General features: G+C 40.8%; 2 protein-coding genes across 5 annotated transcripts in view; both read left to right on the forward strand.

Annotated features, from left to right (window-relative positions):
* The first annotated feature begins 73 nt into the window (after positions 1-73).
* On the forward strand, positions 74-2,662 carry cysltr2b (cysteinyl leukotriene receptor 2b). 4 transcript variants are annotated; one of them, XM_027012034.2, is made up of 2 exons: positions 74-532; positions 1,138-2,662. In XM_027012034.2, exon 2 carries the CDS (start codon positions 1,182-1,184, stop codon positions 2,187-2,189), a length of 1,008 nt encoding a protein of 335 aa, XP_026867835.1. In that variant the 5' UTR covers positions 74-532; positions 1,138-1,181; the 3' UTR covers positions 2,190-2,662. The 4 variants fall into 4 exon arrangements, with proteins under 4 accessions (XP_026867835.1, XP_026867834.1, XP_026867836.1 ...); XM_027012033.2 differs by having other exon boundaries at positions 1,162-2,662; XM_027012035.2 differs by having other exon boundaries at positions 74-429.
* Positions 2,663-4,457: 1,795 nt separating this feature from the next.
* fndc3a (fibronectin type III domain containing 3A) overlaps positions 4,458-14,475 on the forward strand; it is a 34,685-nt gene continuing 24,667 nt past the window's right edge. Inside the window, exons 1-2 of the mRNA XM_035534136.1 lie at positions 4,458-4,913; positions 9,976-10,111. Of these exons, the coding sequence (XP_035390029.1) occupies positions 9,992-10,111 (120 nt within the window). The 5' untranslated portion in view covers positions 4,458-4,913; positions 9,976-9,991. The remainder of the gene's footprint in view (positions 4,914-9,975; positions 10,112-14,475) is intronic.

Raw genomic sequence — 14,475 nt, forward strand, 5'->3', positions numbered from 1 at the left:
GATCTGAATATTATTTATAGGCAAAAGATAAATCTGAACAGACGAATTTTTTATCCCTTTTTTGGAATAACAACATCATCTAATACAAGTTGTGTGACAACTTATCTATATTTCAGCTTTTGAAAAATGTAAAATATTCCTTCAGAGTATAGCTTTTTGATATATTTTTAGATATTAGATGTCCAAGAAAGTTGTAAAAACTTATTATACCCAAATTTTACAAACTGTATCCAGTAACAAATACTACTGGGACCAGCCTAATATCCACAATTAGTGTTTTTTTGCAATGCTTTGTGTGTGTGTTTATGTGTGTGTGTGTACATTTACCGTTGGAACATTTCTAGCGGGGAGTTATTTTGAAATAGCACTGCTGATGGGGTGGTCCTGTGACCATGAAAATGTACCAGAACGCCTTCCAACTACACAGAAGTAAGTAAGGCTTTCTGTTCATCACCTCTACCGTGTGCTGGAGTTACATTTATTCATTTTGAATTTCTATTCATAAGCAACAGACATTAGCAAAACTTAATAGGTAAGTGCATGTTTAGTCATTATTATGCAAACATGTATTATACATGTCCTAACTGATATCTGTATTTAAATGACTATAAATTATCTTGGAAAGAACTTAAGTAATTAGATTCCATATATATTTAGAGTAATGCTCTAGAGTAATGTATGCATGTTCTAGAGTAAATATTCCTCCAGCTTCTTCTAGTAGTAGTATTTTACAACAGCTTTTTTTTCTAAAATCTGTCACTGAGGCCATTAAAGTCGTGAATGTGAGATTAATTAGTATGTCTACAATATGAAATATTGTACTTCTATGAAAGTTTCTCTTCATAAAAAAATAGAATCAGTCTAATCAGTTTATGGAGTGTATTAAATCTCACCATCAAAGACAGCTATAAATAACCTTTAGGAAAAAGACCAAACAGCACAATGTCAGTTTCAACCTGTTCCCAGTACCATTTATTTTCATGTTTTATATGGAATTCAAACAATCAGTTATAAATCTCTTTTGAATTACATTTTATGTATATTTTAATATTGTTAAAATGCATTGTGATTATGCTAAATAAATTGTGAATGCATTGTGATTAACTTAAGATAACTCTGCAGATAACTCTGTTTCAGATCTGATTTAATTGGTCTTTACAGAATTTGACGTAGAAGCAAGGATGAATCAGTCGTGTCCGGAGAACATCACAACGGTTCAGTGCAATTGTTCGGTCAGTGACTTTAAGCACAGAGTTTACCCAGCTGTCTATTTGTTCATCTTCTTCCTGGGACTGGCTGCCAATCTGGTCTCCTTATGGTCCTTCATAAGTGTGAGGAGGACTAAGAAGAGGTTCTCGTCAGTCAAGATCTTTATGCTAAATCTCCTCATTTCGGACCTGATGCTGGTGTCCTCCCTGCCATTTCGAGCAGCCTACTACATCATGGAATCTCACTGGGCCTTTGGTGACATCACTTGTCGTCTCATGTCTTTTGTGTTCTACACCAACATGTATGGTAGTGTTTACTTCTTAATGATGCTTAGTATAGTTCGCTTCATGGCTATTATGAAGCCATACAAATTCACTCAGTTACAGAGTAGCCAAGCTTGGCTGACATGTGCCTGTGTGTGGCTGGCTGTGTCCTTAACCACAGTCCCTCTGTTAAGTGCAGGCACTTATCAGGAGCTGTTGGGTCAGGTGAAGTGTCTGGAGCTAGACTTGTCTAGGGTGAACATCTTTATCACCTTGAACAAAGTTGCTGTGTGTGTGGGCTTCATCCTGCCCCTTATAGTCATATCTGTCTGCTACATAATTGTCGTTTACAAATTCCAGCGGCTTAGAAAGGTTCCACAAAGAGAAAATCATCAGTATAATAAGTCCTGTTTGTTGGTACTCATGGTTCTGCTGATTTTTTTCATATGTTTCATGCCTTATCACGTGGTGCGTACTCTGTTTCTGGAGGCTGAGAAGGAGGTGTATGAAAAGGGCTATGAAGCCACATGTGAATACATAGTGTTGATCAGAAAGGCTGCAGTCCTCACGCTCTGCTTAGCTGCTGGGAACAGCGTCCTGGATCCCCTCCTCTTCTTCTTTGCGGGGGAAAATTTCTGGAGCTTTTTGCAGAAGAAGAAAGAAAGGGCCCAGAGCAGAGCTTTTAATCAGGGGTTGAACGCCAGGAGGGGTTCGTGATCTGAGCGACTCGTGAAATATGGACCAGGACTTGCAGAAAGTCCATATAATCCAACAACATACACAAAGTCCATATGTTCCAATAAGACACACACACAGAAATATCTTCTAAATATTTACAAGTACTTATAGGATTGCTCAATGTCCATATATGCCATACTGCAATTTCCATCTATTGTACAAAAATGATAATGAAAATTAAAATGTGACTGTGTGCTTTTCAGTGGATTAATATCTGTGCTATAACATTACAATATACTCAGCATTAGTCATCTAATGGAGGTTGTATTGTTTATATTTAGAGTCTGGAGACTGAATTATTTATATTTCTTTACACTGTGAGTGTACACATTCAGCCTCATGTTGCCAAAGATGGAACATTTTGCAGAATTTCTTAAAATTTATATTCCTTTATTTTCTGGGTTTTTACATTTCAGACATTAAAGCTCCAGTGTGAACAAAAGGTCATTAAACGTGGGTGTAAACCTTTACTGGGTCAGTGATGTCTGGCTAGGTCATGACACTAACAGTAGGCAGCATCTAGAATAGAAACATCCGTTTCCAGCTCACGCAGTGTCAGAGCTGGAAAACTGAAACTTGTATTTAAGTGACAGGCCTCACATCTGCGCGAATCCTTTACTGTTTGCATGTACTTTAATATGAAAGTGCCCACTTTACTACCACGGCAAAGATCCTCTCATAGACTACATCATAAATTACATGGTGCTAAGAAAAGCATTTCTTAATGTTTTGAAATACCGCTATCTCTACTGAATTATTGCAGTCACAGTTTAAACTTTGGTATACATTGTTTAGAGAGCTCAAAGGTTGAAGTCAAGCAGGGATTGTTAAAGAAAAACCTACCAAAGGTGATGATTAGAGTTTTATGGGAAAATAATGAAATTATTTAAAACAATAGTTACCACGAAAGTGACATTAATCGTTCGTTTTTTTTAATTTAGTTTGGGCACCAACATTTCTGCTTGCTCTACAATGTAACCTCTAGGAGAAAGCTTACATTGGAAAAATTAAGGTGCATTTACCTTTGTACCGTCGAACAACACCTGTTTTCAACAGGATATCAACATGTTGTCGAAGTGATGAATTTCACCACTTTAACAACTCAACTGTTCAATGTAAACTGCCAGCGGAGATTTTTCAACTGCATTTATCGATCTACTTGCTTGCAGCGCCACCTGCTGGTCTCTCTCTATAACACACTCATTACCTACAAACGAATGTAAACGGACAATTTCCTCTATGGTGGAAATTGGAACACGACAGTATATAGCTATTCTCTACTTCATTAGAGACTAGTATCGGTCTTGTCTAGACATGATAAAAGCTCTGTTGGTCTACTTTACTTCAGTATGTATGTTTTGACCACATAGTCAGACACAGGTTACTCAGTTAATGTTTTATTCCATTACATTTAAGTTAGTGAAAGAAATCATTTGCATGAATGCACCAATTTATCAAAGCAACTTATTATTAACATAGGAAAAGCTGAACTTTACACTTTGTTGCATTTTCTTGGATAACAAAACAGATAATTGCCATACCTGATAGTGGTGAAGATGATGGTGTTAACGATGCTGGTAAAATGACATACATTATTCAAAGACAGAGTAAATGCCAGGTGACCGAAGCTCTGGCTCTGGTCTTCCTGGGGTCTGGCAGCATCTCCTGACACTCCTCCACTATCTAAGATAGTTTAGTAGTTTGCACTGCTATTCTTTACACGTTCACGTTGGTTTACATTGTGTAAACTGATCAACAGAAATGGCACTGTTCAGGTGCACGGTCACCCTGGCAGTTCTCTAATGCATTCCCACTCTCATCAACAGTAAAGCAGACTCAGATGAACTGTACAGCTCAATGAACCTTTGAGTGCTGATGTCCTTTCCTGTGCAGCATGTTACTTGATTTTAGCCTAAACAGAAAACAGGATGAGTTTCTATTATACTATTCTTCTGTTTCCTGCAACAGAAGACATACTAAAGCTAGCTAGCACAGCTTTACTCTATACTTGGAATGAGAAACATCCTTAATCAGATGCACAGTAATGGTCCTCATGATTTAAAACAGTAAGTAGCACTGTGCAATTTTGTACAGTTTTGTGCAGTTTTATACAGTTTGGTGCAGTTTTGTGTGCAGTGCGCTATAACCTAAATTTCCCCGACAAAGCGAAGGTAAATACCTGCCAATGCGCAAAGTTAGTGGGCACGGTGAGCATGCGCGTTAGCTTGTGTACATAAGAATGGCGCGTGTCCAGACCATGAACGAGTCCAGCTCGCGCGCAGACGGAGGCTGAATGTGAAATTAGAACGCAGTGTCTCCACATCCGACATTACAGGAACAGCAGCTCCACTATGTGTTGTTGTCGAGGTCCTGCGCTCTTAAACCTGACATGTAACGTTAGTGTGGGCGCTTAGCTAATGCTAACAGCAACGAGCCACGTAGGTTAGCTTGAGTTAGCTGGTTAGTTAGCTGGGTTAGCGGGTTAGTTCTACAGTTAGAGTTAGCTAGCGCTAGCAGGGTTAGCTGGTTAGCTAGCGCTAGCAGGGTCAGCTGGTTAACGTTAGCTAGCTCGCCTGCTACTGTCTAAGCGGCGCCTGTTTGCCAACAGACCAGCGAATGACCAACAGTTTTGTGATTCTGACTCCGCTGAATTGGAAGGAAACGCACATCTGTTACTGAAGAAGGAAACGAAGAACAACTGTGGTAAAGCTTAGTTACTTCAACGTCTCCCAACTAGCTTGTTTACCTAAGCTGTTGGTGTCTAGTGGAGGTTGCGATGGTGTGTTTTGTGTAGGGGCTGGTTATCCAACACCCAGCGCTCAGTAACCTCGGGTAACCTCGCTAGCCCTACACATAACTGGACACGAAGTCTTTCTGTCAGCAGCTCTAAATCTCTCCAGTCAGGGGTGTTTATTAGCCAACATTGGGCATGTCTCCGCTTACAGACATGACACGTCAACCTTATCTGGGTTCATGTTGGTACTGAGTTAACTTGCTAAACTACCTGGCCTCCTTCTCTATTCCTTCTCATGATGTTTAAAATAAGCTGATTGATTCCATTGACTAGTTGGATACGTAAAATAAAATCGCGTATGATTTAAGTGAAAAATTGAGATCTAGTCTGTTGAATGACTGGCAAGCAATCGCTAAGTAGCTAGCCTGTGTGTGTAATGTAGGTTGTATTGTAAGCTAAACTCTGTAACTAGACTGAATGATTACATATCCAGCCAGGTCCCAGTTTTAAGACCTCACCTAAGAACGTTTAATGACCAATGCAGCAAGTTGCAACCTCACCGAGCGCTCCTATAGGACTCCACTGATCAGTGCTCTGTAGAGGGTGTAATGCAGACAGTCTTTTAAAGGATTTTTAACTGCCAAATCACTAGAATTTGTCTACAGCTGTTGGTGATTTAGACTAGACTTTCTTCCTGATCACTGAATTTATGTAGACTGTAACTTGGCCTTGACACTTTAGATGCTGCTGATGAGAACAGCTTCTAGATTTTTTAAAAGTTGAGTCTTAATGGAAAGCACACAGAACATATACACGCACATGCGCACACACATACTTTGTGGTTTAAAGATATTATGATGTCTTTACAATGTTATAATTTTTGATGCATGGTGAAGACCAGTCCAGCTTCCTAGAAATGAGGAAAAGGCTTTTGAATTGCCAACGAGCAGCATCAAGCCTACATTCTGAAATGATTCATGTTAGCTCCAAAGTCCTGAGAGCTAAGATGTGTATCATTTAATGCTGCTTGAATTATTGTAATGTCACAGTATTGGAACCAATCCCTCTATTGATCATACTAATAGGAAGTTTAGTACACGTATTAACCTGCTACTGGTATTATATCACTCTTGTGATTTTATACCTGAGGATTACACACAAGACGTATCTGAGCTTAGTGCGGAGAGTGTGTTCGGTTTTAGTGTGCTTTGCAGCGCTGTGTTGGGGTCTGCTTTGTAAACAGAGGCTGCTGATAGTGGCGCACCTTCCTTCTGAAGGACTGTATGCGTTAACACTGACCCCGTCTCTCTCAACAGAGGGCAAAATCACAGGCTCTTGGTTTATAATTAATTTAGACTTTGTAGCTCTTCACATTCTATCATACTGTGGTGTTTTCATAAATTTGCAGTTAAATGTTTATCGTAGTTCACCTTAAAGTATGTTTAATTTAATTGCAGGCCTCAAATGTACATAATTATACATTTTATTCATTAAAATAGGTGTGATATTACAGTGATGAAATCATGGTGTTGATGCATATGCACTCACTGATGTATGTTATATATACAGCTGTGGTGTCTTGCTCCAGCGTGCGTAGGCTACGGTGATGCTGAGAGAACACTCGGCACTCTCGTTTCCTGGTTCTGTGGTTCTGCAGGCGTTCACCCCCAGTTCTCAGTGTCAGACCCAGCCTACGGACATGGCCCTGTGGTGTGGTGCTGAGCTTTGACCAGATGCATGAATGCAAATTACTGACTGTTACTGAAACTCAGTACTGGAAAAGGAAAAAAATAGTTGAGTTTTAAACACTGAAACTGAAGCTGTTCATGGCTTGTTTTCCTTTAAGGCCAACAGTGAGACTGGGTGCATGTGTTATTCATAAATACCACAGGGGCTCATGTCAGTCTTACTACATTATGTTCACTGAATATGCTTTTATGCTCAAGCCATCTTATGACAAGGAAGGACCTGGTGTAGTCTGGAGGGTATGCTAAACTGTGGCCTTGGTTCTTGCAGACACTCCTGGATCTGGTACTGCGTCTTCCAGACACTCCTGGATCTGGTACTGCGGCCTAGGTCTTTGAGGAAGCCCTGGATTGGCTGGAGGGGTTTTGGCTTTAGACTGAAGGCAAAGCTTTTCTTTAGTAGTTGCCCACTGTGTTGTAGTTAAGCTACAAAAACCACAAAATGTGATTTTGAAGACGTTTAAATATTGTAGCTCCTAGACACCAAATTCACATTAAACAAAACGTCTTTCTTTGTGTAACCCTAACCCTGTGCAATCTAATCTGTTAAAAGGATTAGAGTTAGTCATTGGTCAGTTCAGAGACAGATGTGCTCCAGGCGATGTCATCTCCCGTTAGCGTTCTCCGTTTTCCCTGCCACCTCTGGTACTTTTTGGTCTGAGAGGGTAATTCCCCATTAGGAAGGAAGTTGAGTGAGCACTGATAAGGATGTTTAAATTCTAGAGTAATACACTGTATGTCATAGAAGAGTTTTGCGTCTTCTTTCCTCTTGCTGCATGTAACAAGCAGCCTCATCTATTACCATGAAATGCTAAGGAAAGAAAGGCCAGTGAAACTATGGGAATTCCTCCCAGCTACACTTGGATTTCCCCCTTATGTTTGTCTCTAAAAATTTAGTTTAATGGAACCACATTGGAAAGATTTTCAATCTTATATAAACACGATTTAAAGTTATAAATTGACAGGTATTTGTTAGGCATTTAAGGTTTGCAACAGCTGTTTGAAGTGATGATGCTGACATAATTGTATTAGTAATTCTATTAAAAGACTCATTTCTAGTTTTCTAGATACTGCGGTTGGGTTTGGCGAGGTCAGGGCATTGTGGTTGGATCTCTGTGCATCTCTGTGCTCAGTCCTCGCACCGGCCAGCGTCACCGTCTCTGTGCTCTGCCCTAACCCTTTGTCAGGGAGATGCAGAGATAGCAGTCTAACACTGTCATTTAACAGTGGGTTTTTCTTTTTTTATTAAATAAGAGGTTAAATAAAAAAGAGCTTCCCCACACTGTCCCCATCCAGACACACACACAGTCTTAAGTTATATTGGTAGCACATCTGGACTTCAGAAATGTAACTGAATGTGTCAATATGTATCCTCTGTGTCAAACCAGTGACTGGATATTTTTAAAGTGCAGCTCAGTGTGTTTTAACCCGTAATATGTTCATATGAGGGCAAACACATTTGTGGACATTAAGTTTAGTGTTACTTCCCTGGGTGTGTTCAGTCCAGCCACCTCTGGACTGGATTTCAGGTCTTTTACACCAAGTGTGACCAACAAGACCTGAGAACAAAACTGAGGAGCTGAAATCTTGGAGGTCATTTCATGTTTCCAGTTTGTCAATACTGCCCAAAAGAAAACAGATGACAAGTTGTTTGCATTGCACTGCAAACTGGCAGCAAAATACAAAATTATACAGCAAATAAGTTTTTACAGACATGTATATGTATTTAGTTTAAGAGAATATTAAAAAATTAAAATTCTACAAAATATTAACCCTTACTATTACCCTTACTGACCATAGCCATATTTGATTTGATTTTATTTTTTGCTTGTATTTGTTTAATCTTAGTGTAATAATGACATGTCCAGTGCGTTAAATACATGATAAATGCATTAAGTGCATTAATTACAAGTTAAGTGCATTAATAATGTTTCTTTCTTCCTGCCCAGGGCAGGTGCTCCTCAGAAGACATGCATCTTGATTTTTTTAAATAAAAATGGCACAAGTAGTCTTGTTTTAGCTGATGACCTTAATTACAGTTTGTGGTGTTGGTTATTTGACCTGCCTAGGTAAAGAAAGACTAGGGTGTTCCTCTCTCAGGTGCTTCAGCTTATAGTTACACTGAGCTTATCAAATGTTATCTGGCTAATCTTAAGTAATGAAATGTAGTCTTATTAGAGGAAACGAAAAGGTTAATATTTGGTCACTGTTGTGATTATGGGTGTAGCTGAGATTTGGTTTAGTTTGGTGGGTTTTCCATTGTCACAGTTGGTCCCCATATTCCCAAATTCTGGACAGTCACTTCCCTGAAGCACAAAGACGTGACGGCACAGTTTTTATTGTCCTCCTCCTTTGTGTGTAAGTCGGACGTGTGCAGTGGTCCTCGTTTCCATGCACCTAATGCTTTAAAGCCTGTGCCTGCCCTGAGAAAAGCTCAGTTAAACTAGTCAAACTAGTAGGCAGGTTTATTTGTATAGCACTTTTCATACATGGAGGCAATTGAAACTGCTTCACATCTGATATCAGAGAATACTGTGTGTGTGTTAGTGAGCCTAGGCTGGGAGATAGCTGACAGGTCAAACTGGTCACCACTTGTCCAAGCTACACACTAATACTGATTGGTGTGAAGGATACAGTGCCTTTGCTTCTTATTAGTTTTTTTTTTTTTTTTTGTGCCATGATTCACTATAGAGAAACACAAAGTCAAATTTATTTATATAGTGCTTTTTACAACAGCCATTGTCAAAGTTTACACTTTACATGTCTGAGTCCAAGCCCCCAGAAAGAGAGAGTTAGAGAGACAAGAGTCAAAGAAAGGCCCTTCTCCAGTGACTGGATAGATACTACGATTTGCATTCCCTTACGGAAGTGGTGGGTGTGGTTGTCTGTTCGTTGGGGTGGGTGGTACTGGTTGTCATGGAGCTGATGTAGTTGTCTGGTGGGGTGGGTGTGGTTGTATGAAGGGGCTGTATTGGCACCTGTATTGTAGTCTCTGTGTTCATGCTTCCCCCCATAGTAGCTGATCATCATATGGACAATAATAAATTTTGTGCATGAAAGGAATTTGGAAAATGACACAAACATGACCTAAAATGATGATGTTTTATTTATTTTAGTTGGTTTAGCTGGGGAAAAGTCTGCTTCTCCGCCCTTACTGACATAGTAGCTAGCGTTTTAAACTAGGTGCCACTGTTGACCTTGGCCTGACATTCCTTGTGAGAGATGATTTTTGATAGTGAAACTTTCATCTTAACTGACTCTCGTTTTTTCTCTTTGCCTCTTGTAGTGTGAATGAGGGAGTCATGGCTGACCACACCTCTCCCCTGGAGACCGGCCAGATGCTCAGTCCAGACCTGCCCCTCCTCCCGCCCACGGCTCCTCCTCCTCCACCTAGCATGGCCAATGGAGACGGAGCACAACAGGTAGGCTGCTCAATCTGATGGGGAGGGGGTCTACTAAAGCAGGGTTTTACTGGGAATACTGTTGAAGAAAATTCTTTATCAACACAAATGTCCTTGGTTGTCTTCAAATGAGCAGATGTTTGAAGTGAACAAACAAAATCAATTGGATGAGTATGTTTGGAGACTTTTTGTTTAATGTCTGTTCTTAATTTCACTCCAGTTGTAGATGTGTTTTCTGTTCATAGTAGTATGCTTTCGTTTGGTATGGAGGGGTGTTGTGGCAATAGTAAAGTCAGTGGGTGAAGTCCATTGTCTTCATCACCTTGAGACTATTAATGGTGAGAACAGGCATGGGGAGATGTCAAGTTGGTGCAGTCGCTGTGATGGACAAGACACAGGCTTTGGTAGCATCAGTCTAATGGCGGTCATGCGGGTTTGGTGAATTGGCTGGGGTTGCTCCTGAAGAGATGTGTAAAAGGTGTTTACAGCTGCAGCAGTGCATGTGTTGTTGGAGGTGTTTACTTCATAAACTACCCCCCCCCCCCCCCCCCCCAGCCTACATTAAGGCAGTGTAAATCATGCCGTGTGTGTGTCCCTTTGCCTGTCAGGTAAAGTATGTGTTGTGGATGTGTTGACGCGTGTCGCACCATCATAGCAGGACTGGGAGAGTAATTAACCTTCAGTAATGAGAAGACGAAGGGACAGATTGATGTTAATTGTGGGCTGTCTACAGCAGGACACATGCATGTCTTAATGTTCTTGGCATTTCTTTCAGAAGGTGCACTCGTGTTTCCTACAGTATTGTCTACTAAAGCTACTGATATGGTGAACATGCAGTAGGAGCAGGGGAATGGTGTGTGGGGTTTAGTTAGGTGTGGTGTTGGTTAGGACTGTTCTAAGGTCTTCAAGAAGCTGGTGTGCTAAAGGTGTAAACATGGTTGTAGATTGTCTGAGAAGCTGACCACTGTCAGGGTATTTGTCAGCCATTATAGCAGAACTGCCAGAGTGGTGATGTAACCCTGATGTGGTCATGCAGTTGGATGAAGAACGATGAAATATTCTGTGATGGCTGACCACACTGTTCCCTGGGCTTTTCTTTTAGCCCCTAGCCCTACCTCCCAGCATATTTGTTGCCTGTTGTGAGACGTGTGTTCCCACCCCCAGTGTGCTGTTTGGTATTAATGCACCAGTGCATCTTTTAGTCTTCGCTACCTTGGAGCTGAAATCATGAAGCCTGAATGTAAGTGTTGTGTGGAAGACGCACACTAACAGAATCAGCGCTGCTCTTTTACAAAAACAGCATAGAATACGCACAGCGTGATTCACATTTTCCATTCACTAGCTGACACCCCCCCCAGCCTGTGTGCGCCGGAGAGCTGAATGAATCAGTCTGTTCTTTATCAGTACGTACCTAATACTCCAGGTGGCCACGTGTAAAGATCTCACACCATCTCTCAAATCTTTCATTTGTGGAGCTCCACCTGTTGGTCGCGCGCAGCTTCACCCAATTAGCCATGACGTACTTTACGATTTATTTGCCTTTTCTTCCACAGACTCACAGCTCCTGGTCTGTGTGTGCCCTTTATACAGGGTTAGGGTTTATGATGTGTAAGCGGGGCAGTGGTTCAAACTAGTATATAACCTCAGACAGATGTGGGAGGGTAGAGTTCTCTGCATGAAATTTGTTGTGCTTCACTGTACTCATAAACTGTTGTACAGAGTTATAACAAAGAACGTAGAGGGAACGTAGAGCAGCATTTGTCTGGTTGCATGTAACTGTCAGAATGTCCATTACTCTGGTGCTAGAACTTGGAGTTTCTAGAGATCGGAGGGAGTCATCATAATTGCCACAGTTCAGTATCTGGTGAGCTCACTAATATAGTGACCTGGTCAGATCACTATAGCAACCTCTTCCAGGGAAGGCTATGCTGTGTGCCACAAGACCAGAATAAACCAGTTCTTGTCTGTTTGAAGTCTTTGGTGATCATCCATACTTCAAGCTCATTTAGTCCATCAGCAAAACATTAAAAAAAAATTTTTTTAAATGTTGCCTGACATTTATCTACTGATAAATCCATTTGTAGCAAATGGTACAGAGGGTGTGGAGAGCATGGGTTTAAGCGTCATATTAACATGGTTTAAGGCTAGTACAAAACATCATGCCTCCATGCTGTGATCTTTATTGAGCCTAAATAGGAATGATTGTTTAAAGAAAAGCCTGAAATGATTATACACTGCCTGGGCAAAAAAAAGGTCACCACCTGGATTTAACTAAGCAAATAGGTAAGAGCCTCCCATTGGATAATTACTGCATGGGTGATTGTTTCAGATGGCAAAGTTATCTAACCCTAACTGATGCAGTGAGTAGCTTCTCATTTGTTAAACAACCACGTCGAAAGACACATCCTGTGGTCATGGAAAAGATGTTAATCTGTTTCAGAAGGGTCAAATTATTGGCATGCATCAAGCAGAGAAAACATCTAAGGAGATTGCTGAAACTACTAAAATCAGGTTAAGAACTGTCCAACGCATTATTAAAAAGTGGAAGGCCAGTGGGGAAACATCATCTTTGAGGAAGGAATGTGGTTGGAAAAAAATCTTGAATGATCGTGATCGGCGATCACTTAAACGTGTGGTGAAATCAAATGGTAGAAAAACAACAGTAGAACTTGGATATGTTTGTTTAATAGTGAAAGTAAGAGCATTTCCACACGCATAATGCGAAAGGAACTCAAGGGATTGGGCCTAAACAGCTGTGTAGCCTTAAGAAAACCACTTGTCAGTGAGGCTAACCAGCAAAAACAGCTTCAATTTGCTAGGGAGCATAAAGATTTGACTCTGGAGCAATGGAAGAAGGTCATGTGGTCTGATGAATCTAGATTTACCCTGTTCCAGACTGATGGGCCCATCAGTGTAAGAAGAGGCGGCTGAATTGATGCACCCATCATTCCTAGTGCCTACTGTACAAGCCTGTGGGGACAGTGCTATGATCTGGGGTTGCTGAAGTTGGTCAGGTCTAGGTTCAGCAACGTTATGTGCCCAAAGAATGAGGTCAGCTGACTACCTGAATATACTGAACGACCAGGTTATTCCATCAGTGGGTTTTTTCCTCACTGATAGCTCGGGCATATTCCAAGATGACAATGCCAGGATTCATCGGGCTCACATTGCAAAAGACTGGTTCAGGAAGCAGGAGACATAATTTTCACACATGGATTGGCCACCACAGAGTCCACACCTGAACCCCATTGAGAATCTTCGGGATGTGCTGGAGAAGACTTTGCGCAGTGGTCCAAATCTCCCATCAATACAAGATCTTGGGGAAAAATTAATGCAACTCTGGACAGAAAGAAATGTGACATTGCAGAAGCTTGTGGAAACGATGTCACAGCAAATACGTACCGTAATCAAAGCTAAAGGTGGTCCAATGAAATATTAGTGTGAGGATATAGATAGAGAGATAGATGGAGAGAGAGAGATAGATATAGGTATAGATAGATAGAGATATAGAGATAGAGATAGATATATATAGATAGATACCCACCTTGCACGGATCATGAAGTTTGACTCACTGTAGTCACTTTGAAGTTGCGTCAACTGTTTAGGAAAACCTGATTAGTCACATTGCTCAGAAGTCTAATACAATTAGCTTGTTCATTAGCAGAACACTTACCTGTGACATTTTGCATTTACAATTATAGCATTTGGCAGATGCTCTTATCTAGAGCAACTAACAGAAATTGCTTGTGTTCTTGTAAATTATTTATTCTCCGTGCTGGTGTCCTACATGTAGATTAAAATCTATTTACATTTTAACACAGTTGGCATGTGCTCTTATTAAGAGTCTTGCTCAGAAAGTAAAGACACAGACTGAACTCCAGTCCCCCACAGGACAGGCAGTGTTACTACACTAATCTATAGATACCAGGATTCAAGAGTTAACGACTGTATATGCATTGAAAAAAAAAAATGCATAGAATGACGTACAACCCTTTACACAGAGCGGCGGTGGTGATGCCATGTCGTAGTGATGTCAGAGCAACGGACAGGCTGGTGACAGCCTGTGTGCTACATCTAATCCAATGGGTGGAAAGACTTTGCCAGTAAACATTCAGCACAAAGGACTGATGAAGGCGTAGCTACCTCTGCCTGCACTGGCCTTCCTTGCACATAACAAGCATACAGAAGGGCTCTGTCTCTCTCAAGAGTCTTTAGCATCTTGATATGTTGATACAAGTTCATCTTTTCATGGGCCAAAGTGGGTCCATGCTTAGGGCAAGGTGTCAACTCACAGAGAAGTGGAAGCTTGTCCGTGAGAAGATGGATACGGGTCAGTGAATATTTTTAGCATGAAGATATTGAAGACTGCGCCATGTTTAAGTGAG

This window comes from Electrophorus electricus, chromosome 15 (genome assembly GCF_013358815.1).
Source record: "Electrophorus electricus isolate fEleEle1 chromosome 15, fEleEle1.pri, whole genome shotgun sequence".
Lineage (NCBI taxonomy): Eukaryota > Metazoa > Chordata > Actinopteri > Gymnotiformes > Gymnotidae > Electrophorus > Electrophorus electricus.

Excerpts from the sequence above, each read along its gene's own strand:
- cysltr2b (XM_027012032.2), top strand. The coding sequence starts at position 393 with ATGAAAATGTACCAGAACGCCTTCCAACTACACAGAA. Across the intron at positions 430-1,161 it reads CGCCTTCCAACTACACAGAA|AATTTGACGTAGAAGCAAGG; the intron begins GTAAGTAAGGCT and ends TGGTCTTTACAG.